We start from the raw sequence: 21,232 nt of genomic DNA, 5'->3' as shown, positions 1-21,232 counted from the left end.
TTTTTTTTTCCTTTACATATTTTTCCATTTTTTTCTTTTCTAATTATGTTTTTACACTTTATTTTTTAACAAGTAGGTTTTTCGTTGGTTAAGGAGACTACAATTGGTTTCCTCTCTTGGTAGAGATTCTATTGTGGAATCTAGATTGTATAGTAACTGGCTTACTGGTTCAAATGGACTTTTAGTGCAACATAGCTTGACTTTTTTATATAAATTCATTTTTTATGTGGACCTTGCAAGATTAATATAACCATTAAACTCCATATTACAAATAAATGACAAACAAAGCCATACATTATGGTGCTGAGTTGGGTGCATGTTTTGGCAGGATCAGAATTTGCATAAAATAATGTTGTACTGTAAGGGGTGCAAATGCAAACATTTTTTTTGTGTGTGCAGAACAAATACTGCATGCTCTTGCATGGGGTTGGGTGCGTATTATTGATGATGAAAAATCCGACAGCCTTTACTCCTACTAAAAAAATCCGACTTGTCACAAAAGGAAGAGAATATATATATATATATATATATATATATATATATATATATATATATATATATATATAGACTTACCTGAAAACCGAAGCTCCAGATCTCCGATGGAAGCGGCATGCTGACAGGCAGTCATTCCGAACAAACAGGACTCCAGCAATTCAGGTTGACGTCAGCGCGACTTTGGTCAATGTTAATTTAAAGCTGCAATGTCTGGACCCCGCAGGCTAAGAGTTTAAACACTTAACCTGCGGGGTCCAGAGTCGCGCTGTTGTCAAGCTGAAGTTCCGGAGTCCTGTGTCTTCGGAATGACTGCCTGTCAGCATGCCGCGTCCATCGGAGATCTGGAGCCTCGGTTTTCAGGTATGTCTCTATATATTCTATTCATTTTTGTGAAAACACAGATTTTTTTTGTAGGAGTAAAGGCTGTCGCATTTTTCATCATCGGTAATACGATTACCACCGCTTGCATGCTGTATGTACACACTGGAGAGCTCTATTTTGTAGAGTTAGCTAAGCAGCACCCCCATACAATTCAAAATCAGGTTGTACATTTTACATTCACCCTTACAACACTAAACGGTTTTTCCAGGTGCAAATTTTACACCCAGTTACTTGAGTTTCTTCTTACACCAAATCAGCCCATAAACGTTCAAAGTGCTTTTCAAAGAAATAAAAAAATGGAAAAACGCTTAATTGTAAATCACAATATTTTAGTAATATTACAGCATCAATATATGTGACAAGTTATATTTCAATCTACACATTTCTAGACACTAGAGATAGTTTATCTCTGTCCCCTGTCATTGCTGACAATAAAGTTAGACATTCACAGCTGCCTGAATAATGGTCATCCTGCATGCTAGTGGACATGTTCACTGCAATACCTGTGTTCAAGAGACAGGTGCTTATGAAACTTTTCAATTAATACGCGTGACTTTTTTTTTTTTTTAACAGATGACTAAATTCCAAAGACCTCAATTTAGAAGAGGTTGAATAAATGCCAGGCTGTCTCTGTGCTTAATGAAACCTTTTAAAACAGCAGTTAGTCTAATGCCTTACACTTATACCAAATAGTCGCTAAATTAATTTACTGGCAAAGAAAATCAATCATCGTAAATGGTGTCTAAACAAAAAGCTGGTAGTTTGTGAAGTAATAACTGCCGGGTGCTTCAGCTGTTTGATTTATTGAATTTTCTTGTTTGCTTTCTAAAAGGTAAATGGCAGAAACCTCCTTTCAGTGGACTATGATCGAACCATGAAGACAGAAAAGATCTATGATGACCATCGAAAATTTACCCTGAAAATTACCTATGATAGTGCTGGTCATCCCACTCTATGGCTCCCAGGCACTAACTTCATGGCCGTCAATGTCACCTACTCATCCACAGGCCAAATTGCCAGCATTCAGCGTGGGACCACTAGTGAGAAAGTGGATTATGATGGGCAGGGCAGGATTGTATCGAGGTCTTTTGCAGATGGCAAGACCTGGAGCTACACTTACCTAGAAAAGGTGAGTGTTCCATCAATGTAGCCAGTATTGCTCTTCAGTTTAAAGTGTACATGTCACCTAAAAACTGACATAAGCATATCCATATTCAATGAATGTGGATGTAATGATGCGTCTGTTGATGAATACGGGTCTAGACCCGCTCTGTTCTAGCAGACAAGACACTGCAGGATACATCCAATATGTATCAGAAATATTAAGTCACAAAAGAATGCATAGGAAAAAAAGAAACTATTCAATTAATGTCACCTGTTAATAATATAGTAATTGATGACAAAACATATTTTTTATTTTTTAAAGTTGTTTATTTTTCATTTATTTTCCCATATAATACATTTATCAGGGTGTTATAAATATAACAGTACATACATTAAATGTTCCAGTTGCTCCTGATTGCAAACACATGTTCTAGCATAGCCATCATCACTAGTAATCTGCACTTACACCAGACCTGTAGCTGGTGCTAGTGATACGACAGATAAACACGTACCTGAGAGATGCCCAAAGCTTGAATCAGCCGCTGCTGTGTGCGCTCAAGCTTGACACGCCCTTACTGTACATGGACTGTGTGTATATGCCCAGTCCCCTCCCCCGTTCCACCCCTGAAATTTTAGGCTGATGAATTGGATGTTGTTGCATTCTATGGTCTGTTTCTATGCATGCGCAGAGTGATTTTACGCAAAATATACGTGACTTAATGATTCAGGCCCTTTGTGTGTAGTTGACAGGCACACTTTCAGACCACAACAATGTCGGTTGTCATTTTTCTAATTAATGTTTCCTTGCAGACCTGTGGCTAGATCTACTATAGTTTCTAGAAAGTAAAAGTTGAGTTTTGTCCCAGAGCAACCAATCAGATTCTAACTCATGTTCTAGAATGTATTAGGTAAATGATAGCTAAAATCTGAGTGGTTGCTCTGGGCAACAATACCACTTTCACATTTGAGAAGCTTTAGTACATTTGCTAGTTATGTATTATTAATTTGCATCTTTAGAAATAATCACAGCAATCTTTCGATCCTCTTGGAAAACAGGTCAGCAAAGGAGAGGTGGGAGGTACTGCTTAGTTGTATTTAAGTAGAATGAGCAACGCAAGGGTGATTTTATTTATTGTTCTTTTTTTGTACAGTTAAATAAAATAACGACTTGCCTAATGTACGTGTGAGTGCTAATATCAGTATTATTAAACTTTTACTTCATGTGTACTTTATGCCACAATTGTAGAACACCCAGAGCAATTTTACATTCTTCTTGTTTTATATATCAAAATTATACAGGCTTGTTCTTGAAGGGCTTTTTTTGTGGAGCACAGCAGAGAAAAATATGCCTGGCTAAGTGGAAAAAATGAAATTAAAGTATCCCCATTTGCCATGCTAATAGTATTTGACTTTAAGTAGACTTTTGCAAAGCCATTTAGGGAATATAGAGTAAACAACAAACTGGCTTTTTTTCATGCAGAATGCAATATAAAGTAATGCTTTAGCTCTACAGCATATTTTTGGTAACCAGCTTTCCCATTCTATCTACAACCATTAGCATACATAGTCTATGTCCTTGTGATTCCATAACTCTGCAATCTGTCACAACTTAACATAATTCCCCGTGCTGTGCAAAAGCCGCACGATTAAAATAACAAAATGCGCCAAACACACCCGTTGGTAGAAGTGAACTAGCTGATGTGCTCCAAATGGCACAAAAATTCAGCAGCACATGTCAGTGTGTCTCCGTGATGGCACCAAAAAACGCAAAACTATACTTGAACTTAAATGCCCGATGAGTGTAAGAACAGAGGGGATATAGTTCTGTCTCTGTCTCGTGTCAGCGTGAAATGCAGTTTTGGATTTAAAAAACAGCTGCAACCTGCTTCTGGTCAATAGATGCCATTATAGTGCTTGGCGTGCGGTCTGTGGCAGGAGGGTAAGGAGGGTGAATGAAGTGTGCTTGAATGGGCCTTATTACATGTCTATAAAGCAGTGTTTCTAGTAAATAATTACATTATGGGTGAGTGATCCTTGTCCAATCACACTGAAAAGACTTATTAAAGGTAGGTTTGGTAAGTCGGGCCACCATTGTGGAAATATATGTGAATATAGTTAGATCTAATTAAACAGTCACTACGTTCTCTACATCCTGTTGAAATACTGGCACAATCAGCAGCAGCACTTCTGTCTCGGTTATTACATGTGACTTGCCCATAACCATTGACAATCTGCTTCTTGGCTGTTTGTGCTTGACAAAATAATGGCACAATCAAAACAACCAACACATTATAAATCTCTTGCTACTAATTGCAGGAAATGATACAATAAAATATCCACTAAATTAAGCTGAGAATTGCAAACAACATGTAGGGTCAAGGATGATTCAATTAAAAGAGAGAATTATTTTCTCGAGTGAAAAGCTTAATGATATTTTGCACAAAATCAGTACTTATTATTCTGAATGTTTATTTAATTCATCATGGAGATTATTATTTCTTTTTTTCAGACAATGGTCTTGCTGCTTCACAGTCAACGGCAGTACATTTTTGAATATGATTTATTGGACAGGCTTTCCGCCATCACGATGCCCAGTGTTGCTAGACATACAATGCAAACGATCCGTTCCATTGGTTATTACCGAAACATATACAATCCCCCAGAAAGCAATGCTTCCGTTATAATGGATTACAATGAAGAAGGCCAGCTCTTGCAAACAGCTTTCCTGGGAACAGGTCGTCGAGTTCTGTATAAATACAAGAGACAAACAAAAGTCTCAGAAGTTCTTTACGATAGCACAAGAGTTAGCTTTACGTATGACGAGACCGCAGGGGTTCTGAAAACGGTTAACCTTCAAGGAGACGGATTCATTTGCACTATTCGGTATCGGCAGATCGGCCCCTTGATTGATCGCCAGATATTCCGCTTCAGTGAAGATGGTATGGTGAATGCAAGGTTTGACTACAGTTATGACAATAACTTCAGAGTTACAAGTATGCAGGGCGTGATCAATGAAACCCCATTGCCCATAGAATTATATCAGTTTGATGATATATCCGGGAAAATGGATCAATTTGGAAAGTTTGGTGTTCTCCATTATGAAGTTATCAAGGTCATTTCAACAGCTGTGATGACTTACACGAAGCACTTTGATGCCCATGGGCGAGTTAGAGAAGTACGATATGATGTCCTGAGGTCAGAAATGTATAGACTTACTATACAGTATGACAGTATGGGGAGAGTTACAAAACGGGAAATTAAAATCGGGCCTTTTGCCAACACCACTAAATATGCTTATGAATATGATGGAGACGGACAGCTTCAGACTGTTCTGCTGAATGAAAAAATTATGTGGAGATATAATTATGATCTGAATGGTAACCTCCATTTGCTGAACCCCAGTAACAGTGGAAGACTAACTCCTCTACGTTATGATCTGAGAGACCGGATAACACGTCTTGGTGATGTCCAGTATCGATTAGATGAAGATGGCTTCCTGCGTCAGAGAGGGACTGAGATCTTCGAATATAGCTCCAAGGGCCTTCTCACCAGAGTTTACAGCAAAGGCAGTGGGTGGACTGTAATATACCGATACGATGGTCTTGGTCGGAGAATATCTAGCAAGACCAGCCTTGGAAAACACCTGCAATTTTTTTATGCCGATCTTAATTATCCCTCTAGGATAACTCATGTATATAATCATTCTAGCTCGGAGATCACCTGTCTTTATTATGACCTCCAAGGACACCTATTTGCAATGGAGATAAGTAGTGGTGAAGAATTTTACATTGCCTCAGACAATAATGGAACACCTCTAGCAGTTTTCAGCAGTAACGGTCTCATGCTTAAACATATCCAGTACACAGCTTTTGGAGAGATCTATTTTGACTCTAACCCTGACTTCCAGCTAGTGATTGGATACCATGGAGGTTTGTATGATCCACTCACTAAGCTAGTCCACTTTGGGCAAAGAGATTATGACATATTGGCTGGACGCTGGACTACTCCAGATATTGAGATATGGAAGAAGATTGGCAAGGACCCAGCACCATTTAATTTATACATGTTCAAAAACAATAACCCTGTCAGTAAACTCTACGATATCAAGGATTACACAGGTAATACAAATTCTATAGTTATAATATACAGATTGCTATAATCTGAAACACATTTATATTTTTATGTTTATGTGCTTTATTTTACAAGTTACGTATTCAGACTTTGTGAAAAAATTATTTTTACTTACACTAGGGGCAGCCTTCTGCTTTCTCTTATAGCTAAATAGAAAAGATCAAAGCTCTGCCGTGGCAGACAGTTCAGGATGCTGAAGTGCCCAGCCAATCACAGCAGAGTGCACTGAATATTGACATGTTTCCCTTAATGTCATGTCCAGGTCATTGAGTCACCTGACAAGATTAAATAAACAAGATAAAAAAATATATTCTCTACCTGCTTGTCTGTTGTTTATTATCTATTTATTTTTGCACCTGGGCCCATATTCCCTAGTTCCTACGCTGCTGACCAAACGCTTATGTTAGTTTATAGATGGTGGCTCTTGTGCACGAAGACAAGTTTCCTTTGTGGGAGCTATTTCTTATAATGAGATATCTAAATCCAAGGGAAATAAATAATTGATTTTACAGAATGACATAAATCACTGGTAATAGAACCTCAGCCATTTCAGTATTTATTGAGGTATTTTACAATATCAGTTGGGTACTGCCGGCCAATGAATCCTGATCTTTCAGCACACCATGCTGCAGGACTTTACCATAATAAAAGATGGCTGTATGGTATAGGGCACTGTAACCTGTAATTAGCACTTATATATTTCCCCTAGACAAATAAGGCTTAGGTGTCTTCTAGATTAATGACACCTAGTTTGTTGGCATTTTATTGCACAAATCTAACCTCTTAGACAGTTTGCTCCAGGCAACTATTTAAATGATGTATGAGGCTTCTCGTCTAAATTTCTAGGGAACGGCTGCCATGTGTCTGCGGATAATCCTGAAATGTTAAATATAAATTGAGTATTGTGTTGTACCGTCTTGTATAATGTTATTAACCTCCTCTCAGCATACTTGGGTTTAGCATTGGGTTACTATAATATTAACAACCCAAATGCAGTAACAACAGGATTGCATGTTATAGGAGAACTGCACAGATAACACTAAGCCTAGACGTTTGTGTTAAATTAATGTAAGCAGGTATTAAGGGCCATTGAGGTTAACACTCTTTTACAAGTCTGCGTCTCTGACTTACTCAGCAAATGATCACTTACCTGCTGCTGCCCCTTAGTGAAGCCCCGGGACGGCAAGCTGGAAAAGTTTTTCCTGGGGCTCCTCCCATTCTGTAGTCTAGTACAGGGGCTAACCTGTGACTCTCCAGGTGTTGTGAAACTACAAGTCCCAGCATACCCTTCCAGCAATAAGCTGCTATATATTGGCAAAACATGCTGGGATTTGTAGTTTCACAACACCTGGAGTGTCACAGGTTAGCCAACACTGGTCTAGTATCTACATTGTTTTCAGTTTGGCTGGTGAAATGGGTGTGAGAGGGTGGACCAATAAGAAGCCTTGCTAAATGCGGCTTCTTTTTGGTCTGTGTAGTCGCACACCCACTCCACAGCGTTATACAGCTGTCAGCACAATGGAGTCCTGGTCAATGACAGTCAGACTCTGGGGAGAGGAGCGGTGGGTGATTGGTTTGTCCACCCTACCTGGGTGCTTTTAGTTCATTAGTTTGCAGTCAGGTCCCTTTCTGATTCCAGCAAGGAGACGCACCAGTGGTCATAAGAGTCCTGGCTTGGTCTCATCTGTTAACTTGCCTTGATCCATGTGATAAAACAAATCTAATAGAAATAACTGTCATTTCGCTTTTTTCCCTTCACAAGTTATGCTGTGCTTTGTTACTTCCATGAGTGATTTTACCTTTTTTGTGTACTGCTGTGAAGGGAGGATAATTGAATGAAATGTTGTATAAATGAGCATTTCTCACAGACTTGGCAGTAAGCTTTTCTGGAATTTTACCGTCCTGAAGAATTTCTGTAATTTACATGGCAGTGGGGAAAGTGCTCTCTATTAACCATAGAAATGAGATGACCTCCTCTTGACAAAAGGTGTATTGGAAACAAGCAGATCCCCTATTTCTTTGACTAGAGGTTTATCACAGGTTATTTAACCTTGGATGGATGGGAAATGCAGAGACGAGTCTGCAGCCACCTGAGCCTCTACTTGTACCCTGTCTGTAGGAAACGCCAATTTAGTATTCCCTATGATGAGTCCAAAAGTAGATTGTCTTGTCAAAGAGATGACATGGATATGTTTGTGTTCCTAATACGGTATACAGAGAAAGTGACATGTGTACAATCATACTAGATAACTAATTAGCACTATGTCCAAAATAGATTTTCTATACAAATTTGAAAAAAGTGCATTGGGACAAGCAAACATAGTGTTTGTTATATGAGCCTTAAGCTTGTTTTAAAGACACATTCACCCTTATCTAGCTAGTGCTTTACTATGCGTGTGTGTGTGTGTGTGTGTGTGTGTGTATGGGTATATAGTATGTATGTGTGTGTGTGTGTGTGTGTGTGTGTGTGTGTGTATATAATTATATATTTGCTAATGGGTGTTTTATTTTATATTTTGATGGAGTATTTTTATAAATATATGTGTACATTTTGTCCCGGAGAGTGACACAGTTTATGTGCTCTTGTAGATGTTAACAGCTGGCTGATGACATTTGGGTTCTATCTACACAATTCCATTCCTGGCTTCACAGCCCCTAAACTTGATTTATCAGAGCCATCCTATGAACTTTTGAAGAGCCAGCAATGGGATGATGTACCGGTAAGTCTTTTTGTGGTTTTCATTTTTTTTATTTTGCATGTTTTAATTTGTGTGACAAATAGGCCAGTTAGCTACACACAGTGGAAGCAGCCACTTTATGGTGAGATCCAATTGTCATGAGAAGGCAGTCTACCATTTCATTAGGAGCTAGTTATATCAATGCAGAATGAGATATTGTGTGCCTCGTGTCTCAATGATGTGTTAGGAACTCCCAAGTCAGTACAGTGAAACTCGGGAACTACTCAGAAGGCCAGGTGTTCGCTGGAGCCCCTAGTGGTGGGGACAGACTGGGCTGCAGGCCGACTGAGGGTCGAGTAGCGTATACTGACTTAAAGGAGTTTCCCAGAAGTGGAGTGATTGGTGAACTGTAGTAAAAGAGGAATCCAATGTCCAAAGGTCACAGGCACAGAAGCAATATCCAAGGGCAAGCAAAAGGGTCAAACTCACAGGCAGAGAAGCGAAATCCGAATTCCAGGCAAAAGGTCAGGGTCAGAAGAGAAGGGTCAAAGGTCCAATAACAAGCAGGGGTCAAACACGGGTGGTCAAATCTAAGGTAACAGGAACCTAAATGGATAGCACAAGCAGGCAGCAGGACTGAGGACAGAACGCTATAACCGGCAATGAGGCAGCAGACCTCATTGCCTTAAATACATAGTTGGCCCAATCAAAACTTACATGCACCCCTGCAGACTTAACGAGAACATAGTACCAGACCAATCAGGGCTAATCCCTGATAGGTGCACCCAGATGCAGGCTAATGCCTGTAACTATTCCCCTAATTAGCCCACAGGCTGTGTCCACTTTTGCGCATGCGCCCGGCTTCCAACAGCGCCGGGACGCAGCGCTATGTAACAGGCGTCCGGCCGTTGCCTTGGCAACGGCCGGGTAGGAAGGGGAAGTGACGTCCCGGTCGTCATGGTGACGGCCGGGACACTGGAGCAGGTAGGAAGCGAGCCGCGGCGGCTGTGAGTACCGCCGCGGCTCGTGACAGTACCCCCCCCTTGAGGAGGGGTTAAGGAACCCCGACATCCAGGTTTAGTGGGAAACTTCCTAAAAAAATTCCTTAATGAGTCTTCCAGCGTGCAGACGTCTCTGCGGTATCCAAGATCTCTCCTCAGGGCCGTAACCCTTCCAATGAACGAGGAATTGGACTTGACCCTGAACCCTCCTAGAATCAAGGATTCCTTCAATAACATATTCGTGGTCCCCGTTCACCATCAGAGGCCTGGGCCTGTTAGAGAGGGACCGATTAAACTTGCTGGGAGCAGCGACTTTCTTTAGAAGTGAACAATGAAAGGTCGCAGGTATTTTCAAGGAAGTGGGAAGTTTCAATCTAAATGCCACTGGATTAATTTTCCTCTCAATTGGAAACGGTCCGATGTATCGGGGCCCCAGCTTCCTACAGGGTTGCCGCAACTTGATGTTCCGTGTGGATAACCAAACATGATCCCCCACTTTCAATGAACAGGGTCTACGGTGACGGTCAGCAAAGATCTTGGATTTTCGGGAAGCTTGACCGAGTGCAGCGTGCACCTTTTTCCAAATGGACCTTAGCCTGGCCGTAAAAGCAGGCGTTCCGGAATCTCCACAGGGAACAGTAGTAGAAAAAGAATTGGATTTTGGGTGAAACCCGAAGTTGCAGAAAAACGGGGATGTGTGAATAGTAGAATGGCAAGAATTATTGTACGCAAATTCTGCCCAGGGCAGGAGAGAGGACCAATTGTCGTGAAATTTAGACACATAAATGCGCAAAAACTGTTCCAGAGCTTGGTTCGTCCTCTCTGTCTGTCCATTCGACTGAGGATGATATGCTGAAGACAGACTGATAGAGATCCCGATGGACTTACAAAAGGCTTTCCAAAACCGGGCAATAAACTGGGATCCTCGATCTGATACTATATCTTCAGGAGTCGCATGAAGACGAAAAATATGCGTCAAAAACAAGGTGGCCAGGGTCCTGGCATCCGGTAGCTTGGGCAAAGATATAAAATGTGCCATCTTACTGAACCGATCGACCACTACCAGGATGGTGTTATGTCCTGCGGATACTGGTAGGTCAACAATGAAATCCATCGACAGATGGGTCCAAGGTCTGCTCGGTGCCGGCAAAGGTAACAATAGCCCAGAAGGACGGTTCCTATCGGTCTTGTTTTTAGCACACTCAGGACAAGCCCGAACATAATTCTCCACATCGTTTGACAAGGTGGGCCACCACAACCAACGAGAAAGAACCTCAATAGTCCTACGGATTCCCGGATGGCCAGCAGAGCAGTTGTTGTGGCCTTCAATGAGAACAGATTTCCTTAAATGGACGGGGACAAATAATTTGTTGACCGGTGTCTGAACTGGAGCGATTCTCTGGAAGCGCCGGATGGTTGCTCCTAGATCCTGGGTGAGACCAAGATGAACAGCAGTTGTAGGAACAATAGACAATGGTTCCGGAGACTGAGGATGATGGGCCAAAAAACTTCGGGACAAGGAATCGGCCTTAGTATTTTTTGAACCTGGATGGTATGTAATAATAAATTTGAATCTGGTGAAAAATAGGGCCCAGCGGGCCTGCCTAGGATTTAGAGTTTTAGCGGTCTGAATGTATTGGAGGTTTTTATGGTCCGTGAAGATGGTGATGGTATGGGTAGCTCCCTCTAACCAATGCCGCCATTCCTCCAGTGCCAACTTAATGGCCAACAATTCACGATTGCCGACATCATAATTACATTCGGCCGCTAGAAATTTTTTAGAAAAGAAAGCACAAGGATGTAATTTTTTGCTCCTTGGGTCTTTTTGAGAAAGGATAGCGCCAGCACCGATATCAGAAGCGTCCACCTCTACAATGAATGGGAGTTCCGGATCAGGATGTCTCAGCACTGGAGCAGAAATGAACGCGGCTTTGAGTGCCAAGAAACTCGCCAATGCCTCCGAAGGCCACTTCGCTGGGTTAGCTCCCTTCCGAGTGAGAGCAGTGATAGGAGCTACTAATGAGGAAAAAGAGTCAATGAACCTACGATAATAATTCGCGAATCCGAGGAACCTCTGAATCGCCTTCAGATTAGTCGGGAGGACCCAATCCTGGATTGCTTGAACTTTGGCAGGGTCCATGGCGAATCCTGTTGAGGAGATGATATATCCCAGGAATGACACGGTGCCCACCTCAAATTCACATTTTTCCCTTTTTGCATAAAGGTGATGTTCCCGCAATTTCAGCAGAACTTGTCGAACATGCTGACGGTGCTGAAGTAAAGACTCCGAGTAGATTAAAATATCATCCAGATACACAACTACCGTTTTACCCAGGAACTCTCGTAAAACGTCGTTGATCAGGTCCTGGAACACCGCCGGGGCGTTGCATAACCCGAATGGCATCACGAGATATTCATAATGTCCCGACTGGGTATTGAAGGCAGTCTTCCATTCATCCCCTTTCCTGATTCGAATAAGATTGTACGCCCCTCTGAGGTCAATCTTCGAGAATATAGTGGCAGATTTTAATTGATCAAACAAGACCGAGATCAATGGTAACGGATACATATTCTTAATAGTGATGTTATTCAGTCCACGGAAATCGATGCACGGTCTAAGACTGCCGTCTTTTTTTGACACGAAGAAACAACCTGCTCCTACGGGAGATTTAGAAGGACGTATGAATCCTTTTTTCAGGTTTTCCTCCACATATAGCTCCATGGCCTGAGTTTCTGGAATGGACAGGGAGTATAACCGCCCTTTGGGCAACTTGGAACCCGGGACTAAATCAATGGCGCAGTCATACTCCCGATGAGGTGGAATGGACTCAGCTTTTCTTTTGCAGAACACATCAGAGAAGTCCTGGTAGGGTACCGGCAACAAGTCTGGACTAGGCTGTAAGATTCTAAGCGGCAGGTTCAAGCAAGACGTGGAACACTCGGGACTCCAACGAGTAATCTCTCCACTTTCCCAGTTGATAAGGGGATTGTGACTGCGAAGCCAGGGATACCCCAATATCAAAGGAGCAGAGGGACAACTAATGAGATAGAAGGAGAGCTCCTCTGTATGGAGAACTCCTACAGTCAACCGAACCATTGGAGTCCTAGCGAGAATCCGTCCCCCAGGCAAGGGGTTACCATCCAAACCACACGTGGTGATGCTTGATCCTAGCCTGATATGCGGAATATCAAGCGTCTGAGCCAAATGTATATCCAGGAAATTACCAGCCGCACCACTGTCAAGAAAAGCTTTCAGGTCCATGGATCTCCCACGGAAAGTTAAACGTCCAGGGACTAATAAAGAATTTTCTGAAGAGGTAATCTGCAAACCCAAGCGCACCTCTTCACCTGCACTTAGGCTTTGGAGTTTCCCGGTTTATTGGGACATGAGCGAACTAAGTGGCCTGTCTGACCACAATACATACACAGGCCTAGTGAGCGTCTTCTGGAGCGCTCCTCCGGAGGCAAGCGGTAAGCGCCCAATTGCATGGGTTCAGAGGAATCGGGCAGAGTGTTGTTGTTGGAGCTAGTGAAAACGTCCATTGGAACAGAGGACTCCCGTTCAGCCTTCCTCTCTCTGATCCGACGATCAATTTTTATGACAAGTTGCATCAGGTTCTCCAGCGTGTCAGATATCGGATACTGGACTAAGGAGTCCTTAATTTGCTCGGTAAGTCCTAAGCGGAATTGACTTCGCAATGCGGGGTCATTCCAAGCGCTATCCGTGGACCATCGCCGAAACTCCGCACAATACTCTTCCGCTGAGCGACGTCCCTGCCTTAGCGTACGGAGATGGGCCTCAGCTGAGGCTACCCTGTCCGGGTCATCATATAATAACCCCAACGCTTGAAAAAAGGCATCCACAGACTGTAAGGCTGGACTTGTGGAAGGCAAGGAGAAGGCCCAAGACTGAGGGTCGCCCTGGAGTAATGAGATGATGATCCCTACCCTCTGTTGTTCGGAACCAGAGGAACGTGGTTTCAGACGAAAGTACAACTTGCAGCTCTCTTTGAAATTACGGAAAGCTGGCCTGCTTCCAGAGAATCGGTCAGGCAAATTCATCTTAGGCTCCGGTGTGTCACCAGCGGGAACTTGCTGGGGCTGCCGGCCTCTGGAAGCCTCTTCTTGGACTGCCAGGCGCTGGGATAAAGCCTGCACCACTTGAGAAACCGCCTGTATCTGGTTAGCCAGAATCTGGGCTGGGGACAGATTCGACTCCTCTCCGTCCATGGCCGTACGATACCAATCTTCCTGGCCGGTTATAATGTTAGGAACTCCCAAGTCAGTACAGTGAAACTCGGGAACTACTCAGAAGGCCAGGTGTTCGCTGGAGCCCCTAGTGGTGGGGACAGACTGGGCTGCAGGCCGACTGAGGGTCGAGTAGCGTATACTGACTTAAAGGAGTTTCCCAGAAGTGGAGTGATTGGTGAACTGTAGTAAAAGAGGAATCCAAGGTCCAAAGGTCACAGGCACAGAAGCAATATCCAAGGGCAAGCAAAAGGGTCAAACTCACAGGCAGAGAAGCGAAATCCGAATTCCAGGCAAAAGGTCAGGGTCAGAAGAGAAGGGTCAAAGGTCCAATAACAAGCAGGGGTCAAACACGGGTGGTCAAATCTAAGGTAACAGGAACCTAAATGGATAGCACAAGCAGGCAGCAGGACTGAGGACAGAACGCTATAACCGGCAATGAGGCAGCAGACCTCATTGCCTTAAATACATAGTTGGCCCAATCAAAACTTACATGCACCCCTGCAGACTTAACGAGAACATAGTACCAGACCAATCAGGGCTAATCCCTGATAGGTGCACCCAGATGCAGGCTAATGCCTGTAACTATTCCCCTAATTAGCCCACAGGCTGTGTCCACTTTTGCGCATGCGCCCGGCTTCCAACAGCGCCGGGACGCAGCGCTATGTAACAGGCGTCCGGCCGTTGCCTTGGCAACGGCCGGGTAGGAAGGGGAAGTGACGTCCCGGTCGTCATGGTGACGGCCGGGACACTGGAGCAGGTAGGAAGCGAGCCGCGGCGGCTGTGAGTACCGCCGCGGCTCGTGACATGATGGTGCTAGTTAAATCTTCCCTAGCTCGAATATTGGTTCATCCAACACAATGGCTCTCTGCACTTCATAGGTGAACGATCCACTTCAATATTGAAGCCTTATTTGTGCCCAATATTAGCAGAGGACGTATTTACTATATTCAAATGAAAAGCCTTCCATCTAAAAATCATGTTGCAAATTCACAACAGTGTGTACAAAAATGTCATCCTTTCCTTTTATTTGGGATGTTCAATGCAGCGCAAATCGCCCAGTGTGTAATTGAAAGCCAGTCATGCCAACTAACAAAAGCCCAGAGTGTCTATTAAAAGGATTTATTTTCCTCTCATCGCACGCTTAGAAGAAGTATACAGAGAAAATGAATCTGCATAGTTTAAAACTACTTTCGGATTGAGGAAAGAATAAATGAATGGGGTTATGTATTATATCACGTCAGACCCATTTCAACATACATGTGGTTGTCATATGAAACACGCCACCTTCTAGTGGGAATCATTTTATGTGAATATAAAAGTAAGCTTTGTATTGAGACCCCATCTAAATGAGATATAAAGGGGTCTATTTATTAATATAATCTCGCCAAGATAGCTGAGCGATAATCAATAATACAATAATATAATACTAGCCGTTTTATGCATGCGCAGTGGAACTAAAAGCCCTGAATAGGGCTTTCATTTCCACTTAATAAAAATAAAAGAAAGAAGAAAAAAATATACAAATACGTAAAAAATATTGACTGTCGAAAAAAATGCTTTATATAAGGATTAAAACCTTTTTTTAATTGATTTTTTTTGTGTTATTGCCATCTTGAGGTGGCGATAACAGAACAAGTGTTGTGGCAGTAAATATACCACCACGATGCATAGTCTTCCCCTTCGCTTGGTGAATGCGACCCGGCAAATCTTACCGCTGGCAGAGGTTGCCAATTGCTTTATTTTCGCTGGCAGTGACCCCATGATATTTAGGGATAAGTGCACAGGGGAGAGCAGTTCCCATTATACACAACCTGGAACGTAATTTTCCAATGTAACATTTTCCTCACTGCCCCAGTCAGGGATGAAAGCAGTCCCAATGTATGGCATCCTAATACCTTGCTCGTCACACTTTACCAGCGCAGTACTTCTGCGGTGCACTTTTTATTTATTCCATGAGAGTGTCAGCTTGCCCCAAATTTCTCTCCACATTTACTTTGACAATGATCCAGTCTGACATCTCTGTGAGAAGACTTCGGCATAGACTAATACACATTCTATACAAGTGACCGGACTGTCTGCAGGCTTTGTTTACTCTCAACACTTATTTATTTTACCCCTCTCAGAATCCTGGTACCTAGCACCAGCTTTCCCCACTGACAGTAAGAGAGTCTTCTCCATTTACATATGTGCTTCTGTAGTGCTTGTTGTGCAGATCTGCGCAGCCAGAATAGAAATGTACCTGTGCTGATAAACAATGCACCCTCATTATAGTCATTTATGATTTTGAAAGTAGCACTCCAGTGAATTTGATAGAATTTTACTCCTTTCATGTACACTAAGCCAGGTCTATGTTCACTGCATTAGAGATCTTAGTAATATCATGGTAATCAGAGGTTCATTTGCAGTCTTAAGAGCTACATGCATTATGCATATATAATGGTTATAAGAAGTTCTCTTTCAGTTTAGTCCCTCTATTTTGTGCCTTTACACTGGATTAAAATTACATCTTTAAGCAAGTGGGGAAAAAAAAAATCAATATATTTACACACTTTTCAATGTAATGTTAATGTATTTTTTGACTAGAAATGAGGAAATGGCATATTGGGTAGTATAAAAGCAAAATGCCAGTGGGGAACAGTGATGGGTTTAATTTCACTTGTCAGAAAAATGAAATATCGGTGTTAAATTTAATTGCGGAATTCCAGATGACAGTCAGTTTAATTGGTGAACAGATACATGTATTATGTGTTAATGACTACGAAAAAAGTGAGTGGCATTAATACTATGCTGTGCTTATCATTTGCTTCAGGCTACTAGCGCCAGGGACAGAGGGAACTATCCATCAAACTTTGACAATAAAACAAATGTGAAAATTCCCCAAGTGCCATGTATTAATTCAAAGTTCTTTTAACTCCACAAGCGCTGAACAGATCCACAAGTACATTGTTCTGTACTGTGGAATATTTTGGATAGCTATGTGCTATCCCCACAGTCCAAATCACTGGGGTAACTACCAGGTCCATGGACCTAGTGAAGGGGCCACGTATCCGGATGACGGATTCCTGTGCTGTCAGCATAGTTGTTAAGACAGGGAAAGCGTAGGAGGAGTTGTTGTATTCTCTGCTCACTCTTTACTACACTATAGGCCATCTATAGAGTCCAGTTCCTGTATGGCAGTTTCCACTATGAATATTAGTATGTTGAAAATGCACACGCACATACTTAAGTTAACGGGCACTTTTTATTTAAAACATACAAACTTGAAAATATACATTATTGATGCATAGTCCTGTCTGACATATTATTTGTCAGTTCATTGTACACAGGAAAACATTTACTAATTGCGCACTGGCTATAAGCCATAAGCCACTAGCGTTGGTTGAGTAATTAAACTACCCTGCAAGGAGCAAGTCATGATAACGCTGATCTTTTTTTGAGTGGATAATGCACCCTGCTTGGTTGGTACAGTAGTTTGACTTTAAAGGCATAAATTCACCTGCTGTATACAAACGTATGAAGAGGAATGTGCACCATTCACCATAACATTGTAGAATAAAACTCTTCTGTAATAGAAGTAGAGCGAGAAAGAACGCAAGGTTTGAAATGTCAAATTATTCAATCTTATTGACCATAAATACTAGCGAGTTGTACAGACAAGTGACAGATTGTAATGGCTTTGAAAACAAAAAAACTAACTTGTCCAAAATGTAATGCATTTCTATTACTTTGTGGTATTTGCAATTCAATTATTTACCAGTTATACTATTTTTGTTTTTTTAGCCAATTTCTGGAGTGCAGCAACAAGTTTCAAGACAGGCAAAAGCTTTCTTGTCTCTAGGGAAGATCCCGGAGATTCAGATTAGTAGACCGAAACCCAGAGAAGAGAAGTCATGGCTGTGGTTTGCCACTGTGAAGTCACTGATTGGGAAAGGAGTTATGCTTGCTGTCAATGAAGCCAAAGTCATCACTAACGTGCTCAATATTGCAAATGAAGACTGCATCAAGGTTGCAGCAGTTCTAAACAGCGCCTTTTACCTAGAGAACCTACATTTCACCATAGAAGGAAGAGACACTCACTACTTCATCAAAGCCACCACTCCTGAAAGCGATCTCGGGACCCTGAGGTTGACTAGTGGCCGTAAAGCCTTAGAAAACGGCATCAATGTAACGGTGTCCCAGTCCACCACCGTAGTGAATGGAAGAACTCGCAGGTTTGCCGATGTGGAAATGCAGTATGGTGCTCTCGCCTTGCACGTACGTTACGGCATGACCCTTGATGAGGAGAAAGCGCGGATCCTGGAACAAGCCAGACAACGAGCTCTTTCACATGCCTGGGCCAGGGAGCAGCAGAGGGTGAGAGATGGTGAGGAGGGCGCTAGGCTGTGGACTGAAGGAGAGAAAAGACAGCTGCTGAGCGCTGGGAAAGTACAAGGATATGATGGGTACTATGTACTCTCCGTAGAGCAATACCCTGAGTTGGCCGACAGCTCTTACAATATACAGTTTCTCAGACAAAGCGAGATTGGAAAAAGGTAACACACTGGCCTTGCTGAGGCTGCCAAAGAGACATAACACACGTGCTTCCTCTAAAAGGGAGACGGAAAATGTTTTGCTGCATAGCTATTTGAGCCTAAACAGTACGTTGACTCAAATATCCTCTCTGTAGCACAATCTGTATCGGACTCTGTGAATAAAAGAGCTTTCCTGGGGAATGAAAATGCTGTTGGCAAAACCCCTTTGTTTTTATGAATGACCTTAAAGGTGATCTGCTTTAAGATAATATGTTTACATATGCATATCACTGCACTCGGACTGGAGAGTAAAGCCTATAGATTTTGCAGTAGGCTATATCTACGTTCATCCAGGCACTGTATTTAAAGAAAATCAAACAAAATATCTGTACAGTGTTTCTGAATATTATTGAAATGTCGACCTTTGCTTACCAAGAGTAGTTTCTCGATTTCTCTCTCTCTCTTTCTCTCTGCATAGGATGTGGTATATATCATTGTTAATTTTGAAATGTGGAGCAAAAATTACTGTTTATAGACAACCAACTGCTTTTTCTGTGCTGCTTTCTAAAAACAAGAACATTCATTGGCACAAGTGACTTATGCTACCATGTGACTTTCCATACAGATTTTACAATGCTAACATGGTTTGCCTTGAAAAAAAAAAACTAAAACAAAAACCTATTGCAAGTAGAATTCTCTCTTCAAGTTTGAGCAAAGGAATCCGTTTTTTTTTGTAAATTATGTGAACCAAGTTGTTTATGGATTTTTATAGGAATTACAATTTACTGTACATCAAATATTAGTCTCAGAGGAGTTAATTTATGTAAAAGTGTTTCAGAAAATTTATATATAAAATAAAATGATAAAAAATGAATGTAAGAGCTTTTAAGGGTCCTTTTTATATAGATATTTTGGTAGTGATTGATATTCTTAAAAAAAAACAAAAAACAACTAGTTAAAATGTGCTCAGAGGACCAATGGATTTAAATATAAGTTGATCTAAAATGAAAAGGAATATTACAGCGTGCATAAACATATATGTAAAACATCTAATAATTCATAATTGGCAAGAATATTCATTTTATGCTGAAACCAAATTAAGGTATATCAGACTATATGCCACCATCCTCTGACCCTTTCTGGGGGCTTTCTGCCCCTGTGCGCATCACGTTTTTTACTCTAGTACTTCCAGTTCTACAGACATCTGGTGTGCATAGGAAAAATAACATCCCCCCAGCACACTTGCTCCACTCCAACCAATATTTTCCTCATTCAGTATTGCTCCCAAAAAATTTACATATATGTTTTTGAATGTCACTTGTCTCCGTTTCATACACGTTCAGTTGTATTTGAAATTTAGAGGTCCTTTGCCCTAACAAAATTCTTAGCTTACTGTATTAACAATGCTGTTCAAACCTGTTGTAGACAACTTATATTTATAGTCTAGAATCACAAATGCATAGAGCTTTAAGAAAATCTCTGCAAATCAAAATGAATTGCAAAGTTGCCAATAATGAAAGCAGTGTTACTTGTGATGTGTGCATTAGAGGCTGTAAAACCCTCTGGTAATATTACACAAACTATGCCAACTTATATTCAGTAAGTTTTGTAACCTGTAAATGATTTTTTTAAAATATTTATTTTAATCCCTCTGTTGTTAAAACAACTGACAAACCTTGGAGGTTTGTTCATCCTTCTAATAAAAATGTTTGCTTAAAAAAGGCGCTTAAACTTAGTAGGTAACCTTTTGTTGAGTGTTGCTCTGATGTAGGATGTGTAGCTCTGGTGTCTGTAGTACCACATTATGGGTCATGAGTAGATGTTACTGATGCACAACCTCTTTTGGCCACTTTGGAAAATTGTAGTCACTTAAATATGCTGAAGTGAAATAATAACTTGCAATTATGTTATACCTCAACTGATTGTAAAAGTAGAAGGCACCAGAGGGGTGTGGGGGCCACATCTTATAGGAGCGTGCTGTGCCCCTTCCACTGTAACATATTTGCCACATACTCCCACACTTCTGCAACACATTCTTAGCTGTACCTTTGCCCTGTAACACATTTGTCCCCTCCTTCACCTCTAAACCACCCCCACTTCTGTATCACGTTTCTTCCCTTCTCTTGTAGCAGATATGGTCCCTCAGCCCTCTTCTGCAACGTGTTTCTCCTCCCCTGGTCCCGGCCCACTCTCGCATTATTATCATCACTCTAATTACTTGTCCTCTGGTGAGGTCAACACTTGCTCCTCGGCAGCAGCAGTGAAAATTAGTGTTAACGAGATTATACTTTGATCAGGTCTAACTTGCAAGATAGTCTGGTAGTGGATCAGAGTGCAGCTGATTCATGGCGATTCACTGCCAGACTGTCTGACTTCACTGTCACTTTCACCCCCACAGACCCAGTGAGACCAGGTGCAACTTGGGACAGGACAGATAAAAGGGGACCCGAGACAGAAATACTATTGTCCTGGGTCCTCCCTGTATCTGTCCTGCTTCATGCGAGCCACAAAAAATGACCTTGCAGTTCTCATGTGGCCACGGGCTACAGGTTGTGCATCTATGCTATAAAAGGGCTCAGGTGAAGTCAGAGTATAGCTTATGTATGATTCTCACATTACTTTCCACAGGAATTAAAACACAAGGTAGGTGATTTCCTCCTAGAGCAATACCATGAACTTC

At 41.8% G+C, this 21,232-nt stretch overlaps 1 protein-coding gene across 14 annotated transcripts in view; it reads left to right on the top strand.

Moving 5' to 3' along the window:
* Positions 1-19,503, top strand: part of TENM3 (teneurin transmembrane protein 3) — a 763,547-nt gene extending 744,044 nt beyond the window's left edge. For all 14 annotated transcript variants that reach the window (XM_075197350.1, XM_075197334.1, XM_075197322.1 and 11 more), the window contains 4 exons: positions 1,709-2,005; positions 4,490-6,098; positions 8,701-8,831; positions 17,822-19,503. In XM_075197350.1, coding sequence (XP_075053451.1) covers positions 1,709-2,005; positions 4,490-6,098; positions 8,701-8,831; positions 17,822-18,577 — 2,793 coding nt within the window. In that variant the 3' untranslated portion in view covers positions 18,578-19,503. The remainder of the gene's footprint in view (positions 1-1,708; positions 2,006-4,489; positions 6,099-8,700; positions 8,832-17,821) is intronic.
* Positions 19,504-21,232: the final 1,729 nt, after the last annotated feature.

This window comes from Mixophyes fleayi, chromosome 1 (assembly GCF_038048845.1).
Source record: "Mixophyes fleayi isolate aMixFle1 chromosome 1, aMixFle1.hap1, whole genome shotgun sequence".
Classification (NCBI taxonomy): domain Eukaryota; kingdom Metazoa; phylum Chordata; class Amphibia; order Anura; family Limnodynastidae; genus Mixophyes; species Mixophyes fleayi.
The sequence above is the reverse complement of the archived record's forward strand: the minus strand, read 5'-3'. Positions and strand labels throughout refer to the sequence as shown.